The sequence below is a fragment of the Mercenaria mercenaria genome, unplaced genomic scaffold (genome assembly GCF_021730395.1).
Source record: "Mercenaria mercenaria strain notata unplaced genomic scaffold, MADL_Memer_1 contig_1198, whole genome shotgun sequence".
NCBI lineage: Eukaryota > Metazoa > Mollusca > Bivalvia > Venerida > Veneridae > Mercenaria > Mercenaria mercenaria.
The window spans coordinates 32742-59511 of NW_026459178.1; the positions used below are offsets into that span (position 1 = coordinate 32742).

Here is a 26770-nt window from a genome sequence, read left to right on the forward strand (position 1 = left end):
TTGCATGAGTCTTTATTATGATATAAACTTGCGCACATCTGATTGTTTGGCTGACTCCACCACTTATTTTTAAAGTTATGGCCCCTGAAATAGTCAAAACTGCACATTTACATCTAATGGCATGCCTAGCTCAAAAAGTATTTGATATAAATTCATGAAACCTTGCACGAGTCTTGATCATATGACCTTGCACACTTGGCATTCTTCTTGAGAATCTTAGCGCTAATTACAGAGTTATGACCCTTGAAATAGTCAATTATTTGTTTGTAATGCTCATAGCTTAAAAATATATGGCCTAGAATAATGAATCCTTTATATAAAATGTTTGTTGAGGCTATACCCCCTTAAGATTGCAAACATTTGAATTATTGCCCCACACTGTAAACCTAGAATTGTTTTCGGGCTTCTTAAATTAGCGCCTTTTGCGAGTGGTCATTTCTGTGAAATTAAATAGCCGCAAAAAATTTTGATCTAACAGAAACGCGAAAGCTTCTAGCTTCAGCTTAAATAGATTGCTATAAAATGGTTCTGTTCTTACACATGCCTGGACACTGACGTTAATCCTTCCAACTTCTTTGAATATTGTAGTTTAATGCAATTTATGTTTTCTTGTCAGTGTTAATATTTTTTAAATTAATATTTGTTACAGGAGTCATAAATAATCCACTTTAATAACTCAAATTCTAGTACAGTGAAACACCACTCGCTCGAGGTCGCAAGGGGATGAGCAAAATGCTCGAGTTATCCATGGTTTCGAGCGACCCAAACATTGACCAACATACGAAGAAAATTGAAGTTTGTTTTACCAATTGTCATCGAGACCATTTGCAGAGGAAACAGTGGTGTGTAATAATAACACACTCGTGACATTTTCAAAAAAAAATATATTACAAACGTTATTTATGATAGATCGTAAATGGCACATGTGAAGAAACAAGACATTTTTTTTTATTTGAAATACTGTAATCGAATTCGCAATTTTCTTCTCCAAATTAAGATCTCATAATTATCATCTCAGTTGTATGAAAAGGCTACATATCATATGTCCTTTATTTACATGCAAACAACTGTTGATTAAAATATTAAGATCTCATAATTATCTTCTCGATCCCACAGAAAAAAGTAATAACTAATAACAATTTTGATCAATAAAATTTTTCTTCCACCTTTCATCAGTAATTAATCTCATTATCTGATCAAATATACCGACAAACAAACATTTAAGATAGTCGGGGAATAGACCATGCAATTCTCACGACGTGTGAAAATTTTAAATTAACCGATACATTCTAACCGCCGAAGGTGTGAAAAATTTTGACACCTCTGCTCGAGTTTGCCATAAGCAACAAAGAGTAAATTAATACACAGGGACCAGGTGTCATGCTCGAGCGATCGAGTTATCGATGCTCGACCCAGCCATGGTAATTTCACATAGAAAATAGAAGGAAATCGGCCGGGACCACATGAATTGCTTGAGCGGGCCCGGGTGCTCGAGTCATCGATGCTCGAGCGAGCGGTGTTTCACTGTACCATTTATAATTAAGGGACTTTTCGAGAATACTATAAATGCAACTATGCCGTGATACTTACCTTAGTATACTAAATTTGTTCGCTTGCGATTTCATATTCCCGGGATTCGCGATGGATATGATTCCGTGAATATTTGTATCTGCGAAAATGTCCAAGTTTTGAAAAACGCGAGATATAGTATCTGCGAACATTTCTAGATTTACAGTATTTGTGACAAATATACCAGTAGGGGCACACCCTGTGTCCTACAGACACATTCTACTTTTTATTTACTTTTATCTATTGAAATCCAAAAAGTATTAAGTTTTAATTTCATAATTTTGTAGAAAGACATTAGAGAGAGAAGAGTACTACAGTAGAGAGACTGCTGATCATGATCCTGATAGTGACACTGATACTCCAGCCCTGGAAACTTCCTCCGCAGTATGTACTGTCTGTCTTGCTTATTTCTCTGCATTGTTATTTTAGGTTAAGAAGTATTTAATGTGAAATCATGAATAATCATTGTGCCAGTGTCAAGTGGTTGAATTTTAATCCTCTGTCAAAGTGCTGTATTTCCATGATATTTAGATGAACAATATTTTTTTGCAGATGTTATTCACAAAGTACATTGTAACCTCTAGACCAGCAGCACTGGTAACACAGCGGAACATGTATATTAATGCTTTTCATATAGATGTTGTTGCTCTGGAGGTCAGTCTGCTGACAGTCTGGGGCCGGTTGTTGGTCGAAAGGCTGTTAAATTTAACGGCCTGTTATATCTGATAACGAGTCGTTAAATTTAATCGTTATGTTAAATTCTGTTGCTCAAACTTAACGAATGAATTAAACATTAGTTTTAACAGAAGATTCTCCTGTTAAACTAATCAAGCTTTGGAGCTCCGTTAAAATTTAACAGAGCTTTCCAAGATGGCTGCCGCTTTGTTTGTCAATGTGCGAAAGCAACGTGAATATAGGCACACGACCCACGTACAGAACCTAAACGACAATGAAATGTTGGAGAGGTACCGCTTTTCAAATAACGGTATAAATTATCTTGAAAATTTACTGTTAGATGACCTCAAGAGGCCCACACATCGTAGTTGTGCTTTGTCACCTAAGCAACAAATTTTAATTACATTGAGATTTTTTGCCACTGGTTCAATGTACCAAGTAATAGGAGATACTATGGGCTTCAACAAAGGGACCGTCAGTCGGGCAGTAGATAGTGTGACCAATGCTTTATTGGGCCACTTTAAAGACTTCGTATCATGGCCCACTCCAGATGAAAAGAAAAAGATTTCTACTGGATTTTACCAGCTAGCTGGTTTCCCAAACGTGATAGGTTGTATCGACGGAACACACGTAAGGATACAGGCTCCTGCTGGCGATGAAGCTTCCTACGTCAACAGAAAAGGATTTCATAGTATTTCAGTCCAAGCAGTTTGTGATGACAAAGGTAAATATCGTCTTTAAATCATGATTTCCTCTTTTGATGTAGGTCAAAACCGCTTACAACATGGAGTCTAAATGACAGTAATCGGACTTATGATACGGTCCTGGAAACTATAGTTAGCTGGCTGACAATACGGCCCCGGAGACAAAGTCATGTAAACCACCAATACCGACTGAAAATAATTGTACATGCTCATACATGTATGTGTATATTGCATCAAATATTTATAAAATGAACATATCAAGGTGAAACGAATAGCTGGACCTCCATTAGTCCAAATAATAGGACGTTACGGGGCAGCGCGATAACTTTTGACTACAGCTGTCTTCGTCACGTCCAAGTCCAAACTTGTAGTAGCAAAACTGATTTCTAATAGAATAACACATACATGTCCAACAAAGAAAGTTAATAATTTAAATAAACAATCTGAGTCGGTTTTTATTTTTTTTTTTTTTTTTTTTTTTAAGTCTGAAATTTTTGTCTGAATTATCAGTATTTGAATATGTATTTGAATATGGGGAAACCTAGCTAAAATCAGCTTAGGGATGTTTATATGTTGTTATGGATCTCTTAATGGACACGACCATCAGAAATTGAAAACAGCGCCAGTTAAATTATGGTAGCCGGAACTAGGGGAAACTCAATCCTCACAAGATGTCATGCCTAATATCACAATTGAAAATGAAGGGTCCCTTACGGAAATATTATAGTTTGCCACAAACACTTGCTGCGATCATTCCGCAAATATCCAGCGAACATGCCGCGAACACTTTTAATAGAAACAGATTTCCTTCTAAACCTGTCCAGGATATCTGGTTGTAATTAACTTATCAGACTCATACTGTGACCTTACAGATAATATTACAAATTAATTGATCTACAATTACCTGCTCTTGTAAAAACTGTTCAGTAACTGTTTACTAAAAGATTATAATCTTCTAAGTTCTTCTCGCTAACATGCCGTGATCATTGGTCTTCCTGCGAATATCCCGCGATTCAACTAGTATCAAACCAATCGCAGCATGATCGTGGTAGCAGTGAATATCCTGCGAATAGGTATGTTTGCAGCATGTTCACAGCATGTTCGTAGCATGTTCACAGCTTTTTGACCATTTCATAAGGGGTACTAAAACTGCTTATAGATCTAAATCCTCACAAGGCCTCAGGCCCAGATAAAATATCACCAAGACTCATAAAAGAAATAAGCCTACAAATTTCCCCTTAATATTTGACTAAAATTTTCGTGTCTTCACTTGGTACTAGCAGTGTGCCACAAGACTGGAGGACAGCTATCCGTACCCTGTATACAAAAAAGGCCCTCGCAGCAAAGCTATCAATTACAGGCCCATCTCTCTTACTTGCATTGCATCCAAATTGATGGAACACATCTTAGTATCATATATTATGAATCATCTAGATAATAAAAACTTGCTTAATCCCTTCCAACACGGTTTCTGCTCAAAGCACAGTTGCAAATCCCAGTTAATTGCTTTCAGTCAAGATATTCGAAGCTAGTAAACAGACAGATCTCATTGTAATGGATTTTAAAAAAGTGTTTGATAAAGTGAACCACAATCTTTTGGTATATAAGCTATTTAAATAAGGTATTGACAGAAAAACTGTCATGCGGATAAAATCTTTCCATCAAAAACGTCAAACCGATTGTAGAAGGCCACCAATCAGATGTTCTACCTGTAATGTCAGGGGTACCCCAAGGATCTGTCCTTCGGCCTTGTCTTTTCCTTACTTATATCAATGACCTGTCCGACTCACTTAAAAGCAGTGTAAGACTTTTTGCTGATGACACAATAGTTTACCTCGCTATTGATACCATGCATGATTGTGACACTCTCCAGCAGGACCTCCATAAATAAGAACTGTGGGAAAAGACATGGTCCAAGGAGTTTAATTAATCCTGATAAGTGCGAAGTGATTAGAATTTCAAAAAAAAAGGAGAAAAACCATCACCTTTCCCTATAAGTTATATAACCATGACTTACAAACTACTAAAATGCTAAGTACTTAAGTGTAACTAGAGCAAAGGAGGCAATTATCGACCCCTTAAGACCATAATCTATCGTACATATTCTTACTTTCACTTTCGGAGACAAAGTGACACATATATTTGAGACAAACTATCATTGGTCGATTTCAACCAATAAAAACACTTGTTACATTACAGAATACGGTATGGTCTAATATTCTGTCTCGTGACATGTGTCTGCCATTATCGACCCACTTCTGCTATTATCGACCCCCTAGTTGTTTTTTTTAAATTTGAAAACACTGAAAATCAAGCATAATATTATTATTAACTTAATATTAAGTAAATTTTTATTTGTCCTTTATTGTCATAATTGCAATTTGAAATTACGCAACTGAGCATATAAACAAAGCATAACTTTACTACGATTTCATGGAAAATATTATTTCATGTGTGTTTTTTTTTTTATTTATAAATTTGGTCTTTCATACTATCACAGTTTCATATTTGGTCTTTTGACTGACAAATTGTAAATGTTAGATAATAGTTATTTGTAATATAACATTAGCCACACACAAGAGATAAATAATTCAAACATTCAAACAAAGTTGATTATCCATTATTATCTACAGCCTTAACAACATATTTTAGCACTCAATTTTTATACATTTAAAATTAACTTTTTTTAAGTCCTCTGGAGTCAACAAGTGAAGTTCTGGTTGCTTAGTACATTTAATGTGCCACCTTCCTGGGCATTCGTCACAGCCTTTTCACTCATTTGGCTTCCCATTAGACTGACCACACCCCTGACATTGGTCTAAGCTGGTCTAAGCTGTCTGCACTGTCCATCATGATTTTGTCCATCAGAGGAATCATCAAAATCGTCATAACTGTCACTATCATCATAAATGATAGAAACATCAGACTATGACGAACTTTCAGAGACTCTGCGCTGTTTTTCTTTTTATTTTAGGAGATTTTTAATCCTTGTGATCAACTAAAATGTGCATTCATAACTTTATCATGAGTCATCACAGAACATTAGGGTTTCTAACTGACCAATCAGAGAGCTGCATTTTAGAGTACCTGCCAGTTTCCACTTTGCACAATATCAATATTTTTTTTGATCAATGGAATGTGTATAAAATAAGCAATTTATTGATTACTTTTGATTATAATTTCGAAATTAAATGGATTAATTATGAACGCTTAACTTACAGTGTATTTTCAAAAAGTTTGGAGGATCGCTACGCCGCTATTAAAATCTTATGTCATTTTAAACGGTTATTCATTTTAAAAAGATATTTAAATGGGAAAATATGAAAATCGTAACCATTTCAAAACTTTTTGAATTTTTAAAATCCATAAATGAGCGAAAAAGTTATTAAAAATTAAAAATTCAGATCCCATACACAAACGATGCAAAAATATTTGTTTTACCCACCACCAGATAAACAGGTATTTATGCGTGACGTCATGGCGATCTCTCCTATAACAAAGTATATTTACAATGAACATAATAGTGACTTTAGAAATAAATATCACACTATTTTAAAAATAAAATCAAGATTTTTCACTGCACATGCTTCAGATGATGCTACAAACAACAAAACTTTGAAGTTTCATTGAAATGTTATATTGATTTAATACCTTTATTTTAGTTAAACGTTTGAGATTTTACACTGAGAGTCTATGATAAAGTCCGAGTAAAATTTAATCAATACCCAAGTGAAATAAGTATCATTCCACAATGTTTTGGACATGTTAAAGTTATGAATTAAGTGCTTTTCTCAAAGCAACAAGAAATTATATAAATTTAATTAATTGGGGGTCGATAATAGCAGAAGGTCATATTTTCAATCTGCTATTATCGACCCCCACATAATCTTTCCTGAAGTTGCAAGAGACTACAAAAATGGCTGATAGAAATGAGTTCTATATGTGTATAGTAGGATTAAATACAAAATTAAACTGATTCGATCCATAAAAACGGTAAATTTGATTTAACAGAAAGATACCTACCTTAACGGACGATGTAGTGGTTGGCACTGAAATTTATCTCATGCAGTCACACTGTATGTAAACATTCAAAATGGCGCATGAAGAAAATTTGTGACGTAAAAATGACAGTGAATGACATGATCACATGATTTCTAGTAATAAATGTGATTAAGTATCAATTAAGGGTGGGGGGTCGATAATAGAAGAGGGTCGATATTAGACTCCTTTGCTCTATCAGTGAGGACTTAAGTTGGAAATCTCACATACAAAATGTATCAATCACGGTTAATAATATCCTAAAATACATCCCAAATTACGTTGTATAAAATCCATCACTCAATTGTCTGTGTAGATCACAAGTACCTTATAGAATCTAGGAACCTTAACTTTCATGTTCCCTTCTCTCGTACACAGTATCAGATGAATTCATTCTGAACGGCTTGACCTCCATAAAGAACGGTATGAAAAAATGTATACATATATATTGATTAAGTACTACAGATTTGATGGATGTTACTTCATTTTTCAGTTAAACATAGACCATTCACAGTTATGTACTTTTTGACCTATTTTAATGATTGATTTTAATTTGGTACTGAAAAGTACTATTTAAATTCATTCATTTGAGGTAAGACAACCTCCAGGTCCGGATATCTAATCCGCCCAAGAAGAAAAAGTATCTAGCGGAAAGTTCACATTAAAGAACAGATCATATCAACAAGTACCGAAAAGCGGACTGTAACGCAGAGATTTGCCTGATTGTTCTTAATGGTCCGCGCATGAACCAAGTGTTTATTTAAAGAAGTATAAAATGCAAATTTATTTTTATAGCTCTCTGGTTTATGAAAGAATATACCTAGCTTGAAATCTTCTATGTTTTACTGACTTTAAAATCCGACCATGTTAGAACCGTTTATGAAGTGTAACACAATGTTTTTATTATATAAATGACGTATGCATCTATTGCTCTAACAGGAAGATTCACCGGCGTAAATGCGAGTTGGCCGGGATCGTGTCCTGACAGTCATATCTTTAGGACGTCTGGATTATGTCATAAGCTAGAATGGGAAAACAAGGCGTTTTCTGATGGTGTTTTACTAGGCGACAGCGAGTAAAGTATATCTCAAAATTTAAAGACTCTGATATTATACATACAATAAAAAAATATCAGTTTGTTTTTCGAAAGTATCCATTCTTAATATCTTCTCTTCATCTGTGTCACACCAGCTATTACACAAGTGACAGTTCTAAAATAGAAAAAAATGGAATCTCCACACACATAACACGATACAAATTCCATGCTATAATTATGCATTTTTATGCCCCCGAAGGGAGGCATATAGTTTTTGAACCGTCGGTCTGTCGGTCTGTCAGTCTGTCGGTCTGTCCGCATTTTTCGTGTCCGGTCCATATCTTTGTCATCGATGGATGGATTTTCAAATAACTTGGCATGAATGTGTACCACAGTAAGACGACGTGTCGCACGCAAGACCCAGGTCCGTAGCTCAAAGGTCAAGGTCACACTTAGACATTAAAGGTTATTGCATTGATGGGCGTGTCCGGTCCATATCTTTGTCATCGATGGAAGGATTTTCAAATAACTTGGCAGGAATGTGTACCACAGTAAGACGACGTGTCGCGCGCAAGACCCAGGTCCGTACCTCAAAGGTCAAGGTCACACTTAGACATTAAGGGATAGTGCATTGATGGGCGTGTCCGGTCCATATCTTTGGCATCGATGGATGGATTTTCAAATAACTTGGCATGAATGTGTACCACAGTAAGACGACGTGTCACGCGCAAGACCCAGGTCCGTATCTCAAAGGTCAAGGTCACACTTAGACATTAAGGGATAGTGCATTGATGGGCGTGTCCGGTCCATATCTTTGTCATCGATGGATGGATTTTCAAATAACTTGGCATGAATGTGTACCACAGTAAGACGACGTGTCATGCGCAAGACCCAGGTCCGTAGCTCAAAGGTCAAGGTCACACTTAGATGTTAAAGGTCTTTTTTCATGTTAGTGCATTGATGGGCGTGTCCGGTCCATATCTTTGTCATTCATGCATGGATTTTAAAATAACTACGCATAAATGTGTGACACAGTAAGACGACATGCGCGCGCAAGACCCAGCACCGTAGGTCAAAGGTCCTAAACTCGAACATCGGCCATAACTATTCATTTAAAGTGCCATCAGGGGCATGTGTCATCCTATGGAGACAGCTCTTGTTTTCAATGAATACAGGTATGAATGCAGACCCTTTTTAATGACCCCGTTTCTTGTGGCTGACACAGAAGGCAAAGTACGTTACCAGCAGAGTCACACAAGGACACGTGTCACAATAGAAAGAGCATTTGGACAACTGAAACGCCATTTTCATGTCCTTCATTCTGAGGTTTACATTTGATCTTTGAATAAGTCTTACATAGAAACATTTTAGGCCGTAAAAAGTTATATTTAACATTTAGTGTAATTACATTGTTTTGGCATCGAACTCACAACCCTGCTATCCATAGACCTGCCCTCTGCTTACCGAGCTAAGCTGGAGGTCATAATGATATTGAGATAAAGAAATTAGGTAGATCTATATTTTCAAATTTTAACTAAATCATTTGAAATATGGAGTCACGCGGACAAGATATCAAAAGTTATATCTTTTTATATGCCCGTTTGAAAAACGGGACGTATTATGGGAACGCCCCTGGCGGGCGGGCGGGCGGGCGGGCGGCGTCCACAGACCTTGTCCGGAGCATATCTTCTACATGCATGGAGGGATTTTGATGAAACTTGGCACAGTTGTTCACCATCATGAGACGGAGTGTCGTGCACAAAAACCAGGTCCCTAGGTCTAAGGTCAAGGTCACACTTAGAAGTCAAAGGTCAAATTCAAGAATGACTGTCCGGAGCATATCTTCTTCATGCATAGAGGGATTTTGATGAAAGTTGGCACAATTATTCATCATCATGAGACGGAGTGTCATGCGCAAAAGCCAGGTCCCTAGGTCTAAGGTCAAGGTCACACTTAGAGGCCAAAGGATACAAGAATGAAAAATACAAGAATGACTGTCCGGAGCATATCTTCTTCATGCATGGAAGGATTTTGATGTAGCTTGGCACAGTTGTTCACCATAATGAGAGGGAGTGTCATGCACAAGAACCAGGTTCCTAGGTCTAAGGTCAAGGTCACACTTAGAGATCAAAGGATAAAAGAATGAAAACTTTGTCCGGAGCATATCTTCTTCATGCATGAAAGGACTTTGATGTAGCTTGGCACAATTGTTCACCATCATGAGACGGAGTGTCATGCGCAAGAACCAGGTCCCTAGGTGTAAGGTCAAGGTCACACTTGGAGGTCAAGGATACAAGAATGAAAACTTTGTCCGGAGCATTTCTTCTTCATGCATTGAGGGATTTTGATACAACTTGGCACAAATGTTCACAAGCATGAGATGGAGTGTCATGCGCAAGAACCAGGTCCCTAGGTCTAAGGTCAAGGTCACACTTAGAGGCCAAAGGTCAGATACAAGAATGACTCATGCATGGAGGGATTTTGATGTAACTTGGCACAATTGTACACCATCATGAGACGGAGTGTCATGCACTGGTCCCTTCTTTTGAATTACTTCCCTTTGCTGTTACTATAAATAGCTTATATTGTAACTTTTTCATTACAAGTCGTAGGGAAAAATCGAGACCACTTTTCTGTAGTACAACATGCATGTTACATCCAATTCTGAGGTGTATTTTGAGCTATCTCTGCCTGGTAAGGATTTTTGTGTGGACTTGTAATTTTTTTTTTTTTTTTATTTTATTTTTTTTTTTCTCTTTAAAGATTAACTTCCCTTAGTTGTTACTATAAATAACTTACATTGTAACTTTTTTATAATTGACTGTAGGGAAAAACCAAGACCACTTTTCTGTGGTACAACATTGATGTTACTTTCAAATTTTGGGTGTATTTTAAGGTATCTCTACCTGGTAAGGATTTTTTTTGTGGACTTAGAAAAATAAAATATAATAATTTCTAAAAAAAAAAACAAAAAAAAACATTGTAAACAACTAGAAAATTAAAATTCCATTTGCAAATACAGGTGCTAGTTTAAAGAAATTTGCTGAGACGGGCGTATATTGTGACATTCTGGCACTCTTGTTCTCAAATGATTTCAGACGAATATATATACGTGCAATTGTCAAATGCTACATATACACATTTTACTATAATTGCACTCTTATTTTATTTTTTGCAATATATGGTATGCGCATGCATCATTGAATGTTACTTGTTATATATAAAAAACAGGTGTTTAGTTGCTATTCTTTTCAGATAAGACTGGCCCCATCTAAGGTTTGCCCAGTTGTATGTGCCTGTGTTGTACTTTTCAACATAGCGATCTTGTTGAATGAGCCTGTACTTGATGACTGGAACCAGGATGAAGCTGTAGACCTGGAAAATGAAGACATAGCAGATGCAGAAAGAGATGGCAGCACTGTTTGAAATTTTATTGCGCATCAATATTTTGCATAAAAATCAGAAAATAAATAAATAGAAAATCAGTGGTCAAATAATAAAGATGCTGTAATGAACTTTGTAACTGAATTTTATTGTTCGCTTATCAAATTTAGAAGTTCTCTTGCATTTAGCTCATTCATCTTGCTTTCAGCCGCTTTCAAAATCCTGAGCTTCACTTCCAGTAACTCCTTCTCTAATGCCTGACGTTCAACCATTCCTTTAAAGTATGAAATTTGATAATCCACTAGGACATCATTCCTACTTCTCTTAACCCGTCTGGTACAAGGCCTATAACGATAAATTGCGTTAATTATAAATTCAAAGTGTTCGGAATATGGATTTAACACAAAATTCATTGGTTTGTTGCAATAATTAAGGTAGAACATGGGGGTAGTATTTATAATGCTTATAATATAACCAAATATTTTTATGTTACATATCCAACAGTCACAGTCCTGACTTTTCCATTACTTGCAATAAGAGTTTGCATTAAATTTATAAATATTAATGCAAATTATGCTGAGTTCACACTGACATTTCATTTTATAGAGAGCAGATCAAATAACTCATTTACAAAATCACAAGGCTTCAGAAGACCAAACATAAAAAATATTCAAAAATTGGCATATTTGCACATATATCTATATTGTACTGAAAGAAATTGGGTTTTAAATTGGGGGATTATACATATCATGCATATATATTTACACAAGTTGATACTGTCTTAAATAATCATACAATTTTGAATAAGAATTGATGGCTTTATGGCAAATCTATCTTATTTTTTACAGAAATGCAATAAAATCTGTAAGTCATTGATAACAAAGTTATATGTTAAGATTAAGGATAGGCATTGCTTCTATGTTTTTACAAATCTTTTAACATACTAGTATTCACACCACTTGAGTGTGGCCCATTTTTCATACAAAAATATTTTTCAACCTGAACCTGAACTCAAATCTGTTTAAACATCACAAATAGAAGGTTACCAGTTTTATTGTTACTTACAATTAAGATATCTACTTACAGTTTACTTTCAGAAAGGCGTTTGAAAGTCTTTGAGCCTTCATGAGATTCTGTATGCACTGTGACAGGAACAGGAGGCTGAATATTAATAGCAATGACATCAGATTCCGTGTCTTTATACAGATCTGAATCCTGATTGCTCAAAAAATGCTGACCATCTAAAATGAAATGTAATGGATGAATATATACACGTAAAGATATAGTAACCAAAATGAAGTAATTTCACACAAGTAGTCTTAGTATTGCTCATTGCTCCATGTTGCAATACTGTCAGATAATATAAAATATTCAATTGTATGTAGCACGTGTGATCAATATTTTTATAGGAAGCTGACTTTGGAGCATATAGGTAAGATTTTGTTCCACAATTGATTTCTTTCCGTTTTTAACTATCCTTTGGGGTCTTTATGTAATGATATCGTCATTGGCATAAGGCATACCGACACTAAATAGCCTGAGCACCTATGAAAAAATGGTAGTCGCATAATGGCGGATTCAAATAGTTCTCAGTTTTTTTTGCTGTAAGAAGGATTTTTCCTTGAAATCATTGCTATATATTGGTTGAAATCATATTGCATGCCTATACTTGACATACTGGTAGCATTTGCATGTTTAAAAAAAGACTCCAAACTGATTTAACATGTGAAATTTATTCATACACCCCTACCCTAAATTGTGATTGTCATTTCAGTGTAAAAATTACGGTGTGTCCGTTTGACCAGAAATATTTTTCTTGCATCAAACATGACCCCTACTTTTCTTTGGATATTTTTACAGTATAAATGTTGCTCTACAAGAAAATGTAAGTTAAAGAAATTTAAAATGGGTCTAGGTGTGTATTGCAGCATTGTGAAAACTTGTCATTTTATATAGAATATATAGTGGTGGCTATTTAGTGTGTTATAACCTATAAGAATTGTCACCCGGTAGAATTACTAAAATTTTCTGTCGTCTGCAAATAAAATATTTTTTGTAAACATGGCACATCAACCCAGACAATTGATTTTTGAAAGAATTAAGCAAAAAATAAATGATAATTCTATACCGGTGGGGGAAAAAGGGTGTCGGAAATGGCTTGGTTGTACGACAGTAAATAAAAATCCTAGCTATGGAAAAATAACCACAAAACTGCCTGGAGAAACTGTCAGAAAACAATATTATGTGCACAGACTTATGTGTCAGGCCACTAGAAATATTTTAAAAATACTCGAAGGCCTACACGTGTCGCATATATGCCACTTTTCTCTGTGTGTGAACCCGGAACATTTGTGCATTGAACCCCAGTTCATAAATAATGAAAGGCAGAAATGTGGGGACCAATGCTCAGGCCATAAGTTTAGGGAGTTTTCTTTCAAGGACTGTATTCTATGGTATACAGTAGTTTACTATTTTTGATAAATATAGCACTATTATATACACAACTTATACAAGGCTTATTTACATTTGTGCGGTTAATATAACTTGTTATATGTGTGCAGTGCCGGCTCAGCTGGCCACAAGGCAGCACAATAATTTTACTTATAACCATCTTTATTTCATTCTAATATCACACTCTATGCATAAGCATGATCTTTTAGGTGTGGGGTGCTAGAAAAGTCAGGCTTGGGGTCAGTGAGACCCTTTGAATAGTGTAAATCTGTATGTAATTTGTACCTATACTGGCGTGATGCAAAACGACTGCGTCTTGCTCGCGATATGTACCTAGTAGTTTTACGCAACTTGTCGTAGTACTCTGTTCTTAAAAGGTGTCTGATAACAGAAGAGCCATGTGACAGTTTTACACCATTTACCCTAGCTTTAAGGATAACAGTGTCAGCAAGCCCATGATTTAGTCTTAGAATCTGGCCATGGATACGGCCATGGCAGTTGCGGTGAAATGTAACATTTTTGGGCAAGCATGCATTATAGGATCTGTTCACTGCTTCACATTTCTGTGTAGATGTTAAAAATTTAGTTTTTTCTATGCTTTCTGGACCAAGGAGAATTTCAATACATTTCCTGAGTAAAGTCTCATCATCATCAGTCATTTTAAGCCTGACATTGTCTGGCATATAGTTTTTTGCTTTTCTGTAGTTGCCAGAACAAACCAAGCTGTATTTAGAACATGAGGTACCACAGTAACCTTTGAAACATTTTGTGTTTTATTACTTTCAAATTGCTTTTGTACTTCTTATGTGCACTTGATAGCTCTGAAACACACCTAGATTTAATAGATAGAGCAAATCTGTTTTTTAGATTAGACTTCTGTTTACCACGGAACATTTTGTCACTAAATGGTGCCCGGTTAATTTGCCTTTTTAGAGAATTTGCTAGGTGCCTCACATCTTTCAAGTGCACAGTTTTAGTTCCTTGACCTTTGTCTACACCAGAATGACCTTTAGAATCTCCATCACCTGTGTGGTGTGAAATCTGAAGATCTTTAGTAATATCCTTAGATACCATTTCATTCCATTTGAGCAGAGACCAGGTGTGCAGTATCAACACCTTTTTAGTTACATTTTGACATGAATAGTTGGAGAGAACTTGAATACCATGGCCATGAGATATGACTTTAGCTATAGAATGCAAAAATATGCAGTATTGTTGCATTTGAGATGAAAAAAAAGACAATTTTCCCACTTTTTACTGAAAAATAAGCTTTTTTTAACAAAAAAAAATTCACTGAACACTAATTTTGTTCTATATTTTATCACAGTTGCATAATTATAAGTTTTTTTCAGTGTGGTTGTCTATTCCGCACTTGCTGGTGGTATATTTGATGTAATATCTTACGGGTTTTTTGAAAAAACAGCATTTAATGACTATATGTGATTCAGCCAAATTTAACGGCTTAAACCGCAGTCTTTGGACAAAATGATGGCTGTACAAAAATAGTGATTTTGAGAAAACTACTGGTTTGTTTGGGCTGAAACTTGTTTTATAAGCTGAATATAGATGAAACTTCACATAGAGAGCAAAAAAGCTGAAAAAAAAAAATTTCATATTTCCTTATAGGCATACAGACACTAAATAGCCTGAGCACCTATGAAAAAATGGTAGTCGCATAATGGCGGATTCAAATAGTTCTCAGTTTTTTTTGCTGTAAGAAGGATTTTTCCTTGAAATCATTGCTATATATTGGTTGAAATCATATTGCATGCCTATACTTGACATACTGGTAGCATTTACATGTTGAAAAAAGACTCCAAACTGATTTAACATGTGAAATTTATTCATACACCCCTACCCTAAATTGTGATTGTCATTTCAGTGTAAAAATTACGGTGTGTCCGTTTGACCAGAAATATTTTTCTTGCATCAAACATGACCCCTACTTTTCTTTGGATATTTTTACAGTATAAATGTTGCTCTACAAGAAAATGTAAGTTAAAGAAATTTAAAATGGGTCTAGGTGTGTATTGCAGCATTGTGAAAACTTGTCATTTTATATAGAATATATAGTGGTGGCTATTTAGTGTGTTATAACCATAAGCGACTTTGACACATTTTGACGGGAAAAAAGTAAGGACAAGAGAATCAAATGTTTTATTGTCCAAATAGACATTCATATAGTAAGAAAAAGAACTTTATTGTCAGAAATGGTTTATAAGATTGACAGAAAATGCAATATGCTCGAAATGATCTTTATCAGTTCACATGTGACCGATGGATTTGTTGGAATTCCATGAGATAAAAATAGAACAGCAAAGTTAAAAATAGGTATGCAGACGACTTTTTGTTTCACTGTCTAGTATTATAGTAATGAAAAAAGAAAACAAAAAATAAATAAATAAAATACCAGGCTCATCACTATCTAGGCCACCGCTAATGCCCATAAAAGATGCAGCATCCTGATACAAGTCTGCAATTCTGTTTGACTGCTGGCTAGATCCTTGGCTTGCCCCTCCACTTGTCTGCCTCCTCTGAATCTTTTCTTTTGTTATTTCATCTTTTGCCTTCCTTTTCAAGTTGGCCCACTTTTCCATGCATGTCTTTTCAGACCGGTGTGCATAGCCTAATGCTGACACTTGCATACTTATGTTTTTCCATATCTCAACTTTTTTGATATTTGTTACTGTGTTAGTTAATTTTGAGTTCAGTATTTCAAAGTTTTCCCTTACCAGCTCTTCCAGCTTTAAGGTTTCATCTGCATTGAAGTTGCTAGATCTTGTTTTATTTGATTTCTTTGCATTTTTGTTGTCAAGCTCTAAATTTTGGCTGCAAGATGCCATTTTGCAAGAAACAGGAAGTGGAATTATGGGATTGATAGTAGCAATTAACAGCTGGTTAAATAAATTTAACCACCTGTTAAAAGTTAACATGGGTGTTAGTTAACACTCCTGTTAAAATCATTTGAGCAACACTTTTTTAACGGTCCGTTAAGTAACAGCCCGTTAGACAATTTAACGGGCTGTTAACTTAACGGGCTGTTAAACTTAACAGCCTTTCGAACAACTGGCCCCAGGTTTAGTTAGGAGAAATTTTCTACCTTTGAAGAGCAGGGTTGGGTTGACTTCTTCAGTACTTGAGTATTACAAGTACAAGTACCATTTTTCTTACAAAGTGCTTGCCAGTACTCGTGCTTACTGAGTCATTAACTCTTCAGAAGTGACATGACAAAAGGTTACTGAGAAATCTTTTAATTTCTTGGTCTTGAAATTTTGTGATTTTGACTGAAATGGCTGTTCCATAGAGATATGAATTTGTGGATTTGACACAATTGAAAATTGTAATTTTACTAATTCTGACATTGGAATTTACTTAAGCATGAAATCCACAGAAATTAGTCCTCCACAAAATTTGATGATTTCACAGTACTGTATAGCAGGTTATTTCTGCAGTCAAAATATTATGCGTTTTGGCCCCAAAAATTGTGAAACAAATTTCTGCGTGATTAATTTCTGCGTTTTCGCATAAAAGGAAGAGAAATTTCTGCGTTTTCAATGCCAAGGAGGAGGTAATTCCTTGCATGATCGGGCGTAGTGAAAATGATAGCATATGAAAACAAACTAAATTACCGGTACCTGCTGTAAAATAACTTTGCATTTAATGAATACATTGTAGGATATAATAATATGTGAATGGAAAAAAATAATAGTCCAACAACAATTGCACAAACTGCATGCAAACTTTGGTATATCAGCATAACAGTTACACTTCAGTAAAGGTTACTAAAGTATAGTTCGGAAGATCTTGACAAAATATTTATAAGAACAACTCAAGTGAAATTCACTCAGTTTATTTCATTCACAAAAGAAAAACGTTTTCTGATGGATTTACAGTTAGGACTGATTGACCATCACACCTAATTATACCATTATCGGTAATTGTTAGGTGGCGACGTTAATTTTCAATAATTAGACCATGCCATTGCGAACTTCGGATTACCTAGGGTAACATAGCGTGAAAAAACGTTGGTAAAAACAGTGCAGAATTTTTGCGTTTTAAATTTTTGCTGGATGAATATTCTGCTGGAAATATTTTTGCGATTCTACCTTAAGACCGCAGAAACGCAGAAATATTCCCCTCATAGAAATAACCCGCTAATATGGTATGTTGTAGTGTCTGTACTAAAAATTGTGTTAATTAAGTCCAGTTTTGTTTTTATTGAGAGTAAATGACTATTCTTTTTTTTTCTCACATGATAAATGCAGTGAACAACAAACCGCTTTGTAGGAATAAGGCTTCAGTTAGAAATGTTACATATAAGTATTCAGCCATGTCTAATATACTGATATAATTATGTTGTGGTCGGTATGGGAAAGGGTTTGTCTTCTTTTGAACAATGGAAGTGAACTGCAAATACACAAACACTGATTCTTGAATATATAGTTATAGAATATATTCAGTAACGTTTTAATTAAGGTACAAAATGTATTTCTATCATCTTAATCATCATCACCATTAACAGTATCGTTTGTGTTGTATTCTCATCATCTGTTTTTAGCTCACCTGGGCACAAGGTGCTCAAAAGTGAGTTTTGTAGTCGCCCTGTGTCCGTTGTCGTTCGTCGTCATCCGTCATCAACAATTTGACTGTTAACACTCTAGTGGTCACAATTTTGGCCCAGTCGTAATGAAACTTGGTCAGAATGTTACCCTCAATAAAATCTTGGACGAATTTCATATTGGGTCATCTGGGGTTAAAAACTAGGTCACCAGGTCAAATCAAAGGAAAAGCTTGTTAACACTCTAGAGGTCACAATTTTGGTCCAATCTTAATGAAACTTGGCCAGAATGTTGCTCTCAATAAAATCTTGGATGTGTTCGATATTGAGTCATGTGGGTCAGAAACTAGGTCACCAGGTCAAATCTAAGGAAAAGCTTGTAAACACACTAGAGGCCACATTTATGACTGTATCTTCATGAAACTTGGTCAGAATGTTAGTCATGGTGATCTTTAGGTCAAGTTCGAATCTTAGTCATGTAGGGTAAAAAACTAGGTCACAAGGCCAAATCAAAGGAAAAGCTTGTTAACACTCTAGAGGCCACATTTATGACTGTATCTTCATGAAACTCAGTCAGATAGTTAATCTTGATGATCTTTAGGTCAAGTCAGAATGTTAGTCTTGATGATCTTTAGGTCATGTTTGAATTTGAGTCATGTGGGGTCAAAAACTAGGTCACCAGGTCAAATCAAAGGAAAAGCTAGTTAACATACTATAGGCCACATTTATGACCATATCTTAATGAAACTTGGTCAGAATGTTAATCTTGATGATCTTTAGGTCAAGGTATAATCTGGGTCATTTGGGTTCAAAAACTAGGTCACCAGGTCAAATCAAAGGAAAAGCTATTTAACACTCTAGAGGCCACATTTATGACCATAGCTTAATGAAACTTGGTCAGAATGTTAATCTTGATGATCTTTAGGTCAAGTTTTATTTTGGGTCAGGTGGGGTCAAAAACTAGGTCACCGGGTCAAATCAAAGGAAAAGCAACTTAACACTCTAGGGGCCACATTCATGGCCATGTCTTAATGAAACTTGGTCAGTGTGTTAATCTTGATGATCTTTAGGTCGAATTTAAAGCTGGGTCAGGTGGGGTCAAAAACTAGGTAACCATGTCAAATCAAATGTAAAGCTTGTTCACACACTAGAGGCCAAATTTATGATAATATCTCTATGAAACTTGGTCAGAATGTTAATCTTGATGATCTTTAGGTCAAGTTCAAATCTAGGTTAAGTGGAGTGAGAAAATAGGTCACCAGGTCCAATCAAAGGTAAAGCTTGTTAACACTCTAGAGACCACATTTATGACTATATCTTAATGAAACTTAGTCAGAATGTTAACCTTGATGATCTCTAGGTCAAGTTCGACTATGGGTCATGTGGGGTTATAAACTAGGTCACCAGGTCAAATCAAAGGAAAATCTAGTTAACACTCTAAAGGCCACATTTATGACCATATCTGAACGAAACTTGGTCAGAATGTTTATCTTGAAGACCTTTAGGTTAAGTTTCAGTCTGGGTCAGGTGGGGTCAAAAACTAGGTCACAAGGTCAAATCAAAGGTAAAGCTTGTTAACACTCTAGAGACCTAATTTAAGTTTGAAACTCATTGGAATTGATCAGATTGTTTGTCTTGAAGACCTCTAGGTCAGGTTCGAATCTGGGTCATGTGGGGTCACAAACTAGGTCACCAGATCAAATCAAAGGTAAAGCTTGTTACAATCTAGAGGTCAAATTTATGACTGTATCTTCATGAAACTTGGTCAGAATGTTAATCTTGATGATCTTAAGTTTAAGTTCCAATCTGGGTCAGGTTGGGTCAAAAACTAGGTCAGCAGGTTAAATAAAAAATAAAGGTTGTTAACAATCTAGAAGCCACATTTATGACTGTATGTATCTTCATGAAACTTGGTCAGACTGTTAATCTTGATGATCTTTAGGTAAAGTTCGAATCTAGGTCATGTGAGGTCAAAAACTAGGTCACTTGGTCAAATTAAAGAAAAAAGTAGTTAACACTCTAGAGGCCACATTTGAGACCTTATCTTAATGAAACTTGGTCAGAATGTTAATCTTGATGATCTTCAGGTCAATAGGTCAGGTGAGCGATACAGGGCCTTCTTGTCTTCATAACTGTCTAAAATCAGTTTGTTCGAAAAGTTAAAAAATAAATAAATTGGCTAGAAGAATTACAAGAAATAAAGTGTGGGTATGGGCCTACAAGTGCACTCTGCCAATACTGGAATCTTGAGTGAAGAGAAAGGGTGATTTTTAGCTCACCTGTCACGAAGTGACAAGGTAAGCTATTGCGACCACTTGATGTCCATCATCCGCCGTGCATTGTCCGTCAACAATTTCTAAAAAAATCTTCTTGAAAACCACTGGGCAGAATTACACCAAACTTCACAGGAATGATCCTTGGGTGGCCCCCTTTCAAAATTATTCAAAGAATTGAATTCCATGCAGAACTCTGGTTACCATGGCAACAGAAAGGAAAAACTTTAAAATCTTCTTGTCCAAAATCACAGGGCCTAGGGCTTTGATATTTGGTTTGTAGCATCACCTAGTAGTCCTCTACCAAGATTGTTCAAATTATCCCCCTAGGGTCAAATATGGCCCCGCCCTGGGGGTCACATGGTTTATATAGACTTATATAGGGAAAACTTTGAAAATCGTCTTGTACAAAACCACATGGCCTAGGGCTTTGATATTTGGTATGTATCTAGTGGTCCTCTACCAAGATTGTTCAAATTATCCCCCTAGGGTCAAATATGGCCCTTGGGGTCCCAAGTTTTACATGAACTTATATAGGAAAAAGTTTTAAAATCTTCTTGTCTGAAACCACAACACTAAGACCTTTGAGATTTGGTTTGTAGCATTGTCTTATGGTCCTCAACCAAAATTGTTCAAATTGTTCCCCTTGGTGAAAAGAGGCCCTGCCCTGGGGGTCCCATGTTTTATATAGGAAAAAGCTTTAAAAACCATACAACCTATTCTTTTGATATTTGGTATGATGCATTGCCTAGTAGTCCTCTACCAAAATTGTTCAAATTTTGCCCCTGGGGTTAAAAGAGGCCCCGCCCTGGGGTCACTTAGTTATTATGTGAGTTATGTAGGAAAAACACTTAAAAAATCATCTGATCCTATTTCCAAGACTGTTTAATTATAATTGCCTGATGACCCCCAAGTAATATGATGTCACTTGACTGTGACCTTGACCTACTGACCTACTTTCTTGTTTTTTAAGATACAGCCCTGAAATTTTGATGACATACACAGTTTTGCACACAAATCGTAAAACCATGAATATGACCTACTGACTTTCTTAATATTTTATCATCAGTTTGACATTTGAAACATGTAGCTCATATTACTCAGGTGAGCGATCCAGGGTCATCATGACCCTCTTGTCTTATTATATAGCCCAAATATAGGCAGGCAGAAAATAAGAACAAGAATGTTTCCCATAGCTCATTACCATATTAAAACAAAAGCCTGTATAAACAGTATCGTATTTACCCTAAAAACAGAGGTATTCATTTATTTTGCTTTACCAGCTTTGGTTCTATTTTACAGCAATAAAATAGTAATCATGATAATGATGATTATAATAAGTTTAATAGAATACTGTCAGAATAGTTCAGTCACTCACTGTTTTCTCATTTTCTTATGTTAATATGAAACTGTAAAGTTAATATTGTGTTTAATATATTTACAGAAACATGTAAGAGAATGTTGTGAAGATATTGGTGGATTCCTACAAGATACATTGAAAGGTGCTTTTGGTGGTGATAAAACACAGTTGTAAGCTGATTTAGCAATTTCTTGAAACTTTGAATACCAAGTCAACATTAAAATTTTGCATATTATTGGGATTTCCATGTCCAATTTCTTGTTTTGCAGTAAGCTCCTGTTTTTACTAAATTAAAGTGTTATTCTATCAAACATTTCAGGGGGCATGTGTTATATCTTTATTGGTGATAAAGTGTAACACGACTATTTAATTAAATTAATAAACATTTGAAGAAAAGAAATTGTTTATAAATTTGTAAAAAAGGATTTTTCAACTTTAAATTTTAACTTGAAGCACAAAGAGAAAAGAGCCGCTGTGGCAGAAGGTTGAGCAGGTGTCAGGAACATTCTCAGCTGACCAGATACTGACCAGTCTGCTGACCAACACCCGGGATACAACAGCTGCATTGAAAACAATGACCAGTAAAGTGGACATCAGACGAGATGCTCAAAACCTCAGGTAACTTACTGGAATCTACTATGGACTTGAAACTTAAAATAATTATTTACTATCACAGTCTACACCAGAAGAAACAAACCCCATAACTTTTACTGATTTTTGACAGATTTATGCCCCATTTTAACTTAGAATTTTTTGGTAAAAGTTTTTGATAAGGTCAAATATCTCTGTTACTATCAAAGCTTTTGACTTGAAACTTGAAATAGATATTAACTGTCACAGTCTTCACCAGGAGAAACAATCCCCATAACTCTGATGTGAATTTTGACAGATTTATGCCTCTTTTTTAACTTAGAATTCTTTGGTTAAAGGTTTTGACAATCCCCACAACTCTGATATGAATTTGACAGATTTATGCCCCTTTTTAACTTAGAATTTTTTGGTTAAAGTCCAATATCTCTGTTACTATTAAAGCTATTGACTTGAAACTTAAAGAGCAAGGGATGCCTGATAATATGTTATCTTTATATCTCTTCATGCCTTTCATAATACTGAAAGAATTTTTAAAATCAGACCACTGTTGAAAAAGGTATGGCAGTTTGAAATTTAAGAAAATGGCTGATCATGGAGGCAGCCATTTTAGTGTGTTTATGATGTCATTTACACACTTCTGAATTCTTTATTTAGCAAATAACCTTTTAAATAGATTAGTTTCATACTTTTCTTGAGTGTAAGATGTAAAACATGGTAATTTCATTCATTATAGCTGGAAAACACAGAGACATTATTTTACTGAAATAAGTAAATGCAGTTTAAATATATATCTAGAAATTTAATAAGTCCGCCATTGTATTGTTCAGGTAACTCCTGGAGAGTTAGTTTTCCTTTTTATATGAACTGTGCTCACTAGGTGCTATTAATTACAAGTGCACACTACATGTATATGTACAAGTGTCTGACAGGTGCAGTCTAGATGAAGAGACAGATATTCAGATACAAGGAAATCTGGGTACCAGACTCTAGCTCTTTTTTCATGCCCGGTACATGCAAAGATTGGCTGCGTTTCTGACCAGTACACCTCTAATTGGGTGGGAAACACTAAAAAGCGTTTCTGAAAATTCCTGAGGCATGCATCTGTTGGGGATCGAACCGCGGACCTCTGGATTGGAAAGCCAGCGTGCAAACCACTGAGCTATTCCATCCACCCATTTTGTTAGCTCACATGTCACAAAGTGACAAAGTGAGCTTTTGTGATCGCGCAGCGTCCGTCCGTGCGTCCGTAAACATTTTGCTTGTGACCACTGTAGAGGTCACATTTTTCATGGGATCTTTATGAAAGTTGGTCAGAATGTTCATCTTGATGATATCTAGGTCAAGTTCGAAACTGGATCACATGCGGTCCAAAAGTAGGTCAGTAGGTTTAAAAATAGAAAAACATTGTGACCTCTCTAGAGGCCATACTTTTCAATGGATCTTCATGAAAGTTAGTCAGAATGTTCACCTTGATGATATCTAGGTCAAGTTCGAAACTGGATCACGTGCCTTCAAAAACTAGGTCAGTAGGTCAAATAATAAAAAAAACCTTGTGACCTCTCTAGAGGCCATATTTTTCATGGGATCTGTATGAAAATTAGTCTGAATGTTCATCTTTATGATATCTAGGTCAAATTCGAAACTGGGTCAACTGTGGTCAAAAACTAGGTCAAAATAGAAAAACCTTTTGACCTCTCTATAGGCCATATTTTTCAATGGATCTTCATGAAAATTGGTCAGAATTTTTATCTTGATGATATCTAGGTCAGGTTCAAAACTGGGTCACATGAGCTCAAAAACTAGGTCACTATGTCAAATAATAGAAAAAACGACGTCATACTCAGTTCAAAACTGGGTCATGTGGGGACAGGTGAGCGATTCAGGACCATCATGGTCCTCTTGTTTTTTGTTGCCATGGAAACAAAATGGCCACTATTTTGTTCAAGTATTTAAATGCTTGTAACTTTCTCATTTTTTATCAGATTTTGAAAATTCTTTTACTTCTTTAAATGACTAAAGAAATCCTAGCAGATAGAGTTAACATTAAAACAACATTGCCTTTCCCTTTGAAATAGTTATTTACTATCATAGGCTACACCATAAGAAACAATCCCCATAACTCTGATTAGGATTTTGACAGATTTATGCCCCTTTTACTGGCAAAGCTCAAATTTTGAGTCAAGCATTCAGAAAAGTCAACAATGCTGTCTTACAGACAGCTCTTGTTTGATATAAGTTCACTTGTTATGTCTCCCACCACACAGTGGTGTGGGAGACATATTGATTTACTCCAGTCTGTCTGTCTGTCTGTGTGTGTGTCTGTCACAAAGCTTGTCCGCACTCTAAGTCGAACATTTCTCATCCGATTTTCACCAAACTTGAACAAAATGTGTTTGACCATAAGACCTCGGCCAAATTCAATAACTAGCCAAATCGGTCCAGTCGTCTTGGAGTTATGGCCCTTGAATTACCAAAAATCAGTCTTTTTACTCTTGTCCGCACTCTAATTCGAATATTTCTGATCCAATCTTCACCAAACTTAAACAAAACGTGTTTGACCATAAGACCTCGGCCAAGTTCGATAACTAGCCAAATCGGTCCAGGCATTCTGGAGTTACGGCCCTTGAATCATCGAAAAATTGGCCTTTTTACTCATGTCCGCACTCTTAATCAAACATTTCTCATCCGATCTTCACCAAACTTGAACAAAATGTGTTTGACCATGATTCGGCCAAGTTCGATAACTAGCCAAATCGGTCAAGGCATTTTGGAGTTACGGCCCTTGAATTATCGAAAAATTGGCCTTTTTACTCTTGTCCGCACTCTAAGTCAAACATTTCTCATCCGATCTTCACCAAACTTGAACAAAATGTGTTTGGCCATAAGACCTTACCCAAGTTCGATAACTAGCCAAATCCGCCCAGGCACTTTTCATTTATGGCCCTTGAATTACTGATTGGATCCACACATCCAGACCATCTAATTGGATCCACTCGTCTAAAACATCTAGAGAAACTAACATTTTTATACGCCCGAAGGGACGTATTATGTTATGACGCTGGTGTCCGTCTGTCCGTCCGTCTGTCCGTTAGCAATTTCGTGTCCGCTCTGTAACTCTTGAACCCCTTGAAGGATTTCAAAAAAACTTTACACAAATGTTCACCACACCGAGACGATGTGCAGACCACATGTTTTGGATGTCTCGATTCAAGGTCAAGGTCACACTTAGGAGTCAAAGGTCATATCAGTTTGTTTCGTATCCGCTCTGTAACTCTTGAACCCCTTGAAGGATTTCAAAGAAACTTGACACAAATGTTCACCACACCAAGACGATGTGCAGAGCGCATGTTCCGGATGACTTGCTTCAAGGTCAAGGTCACACTTAGGGGTCAAATGTCATATCAGTTTGTTTCATGTCCGCTCTGTAACTCTTGAACTGCTGGAAGGATTTCAAAGAAACTTGGCAGAAATGTTCACCACATTGTAACGATGTGCAGAGCGCATGTTCCGGATGACTCGCTTCAAGGTCAAGGTCACACTTAAGGGTCAAAGGTCATATATGACTTTGCTTTGTGTATATTGCTCTGCATTGCAGTGCTCTTGTTTTTATTTGGCAGATCTCTTTTTTGTACTTACAATAATTTTTTTTTTTAATTACTTCCCTTTTATGTTACTATAAATAGCTTATTTTGAAACTTTTTTATTATTGGCCGTAGGGAAAAACCGAGACCACTTTTCTGTGGTACAACATAGATGGTACCTCCAATTTTAAGGTGTATTTTTACATACCTGTACCTGATAAGATTTTTTTTGTAGACTTTGAATATTTTTTTTGTGGACTTAGATTTGTTTTTTGAAGTTTTCCTTTTGTTGTTCCAGTCCTTTGGGGCTACAACAGTCAAGTTCTTAAAATTTTGCTCCCATCCTATGATGTAAGCCTTCGGGCGTATATTGCCCCGCTTGGCGGCGCTCTTGTTCATCATCTAAGGGGCAGTTGTGGGAGACATGCGCTTTTCTCAAAAGCATCTCTAGTTAAAGGAATGAAATTATGCTACATTTTAGTAAATCACAAATTTCGAAAAAAATCCAAATTGATCACAATCATATTTTAATTGTAATTTTCAAAGAGAA

The 26770-nt window shown here is 35.9% G+C and overlaps 1 protein-coding gene across 1 annotated transcript in view; it reads left to right on the top strand.

Moving 5' to 3' along the window:
* The window catches only part of LOC128551513 (uncharacterized), a gene marked incomplete at its 3' end in the record, with an annotated part of 60296 nt that overhangs the window by 23801 nt on the left and 9725 nt on the right, over positions 1 to 26770 (top strand). The window contains exons 7-9 of the mRNA XM_053532402.1: positions 1857 to 1953; positions 22133 to 22218; positions 22502 to 22666. Of these exons, the coding sequence (XP_053388377.1) occupies positions 1857 to 1953; positions 22133 to 22218; positions 22502 to 22666 (348 nt within the window). The remainder of the gene's footprint in view (positions 1 to 1856; positions 1954 to 22132; positions 22219 to 22501; positions 22667 to 26770) is intronic.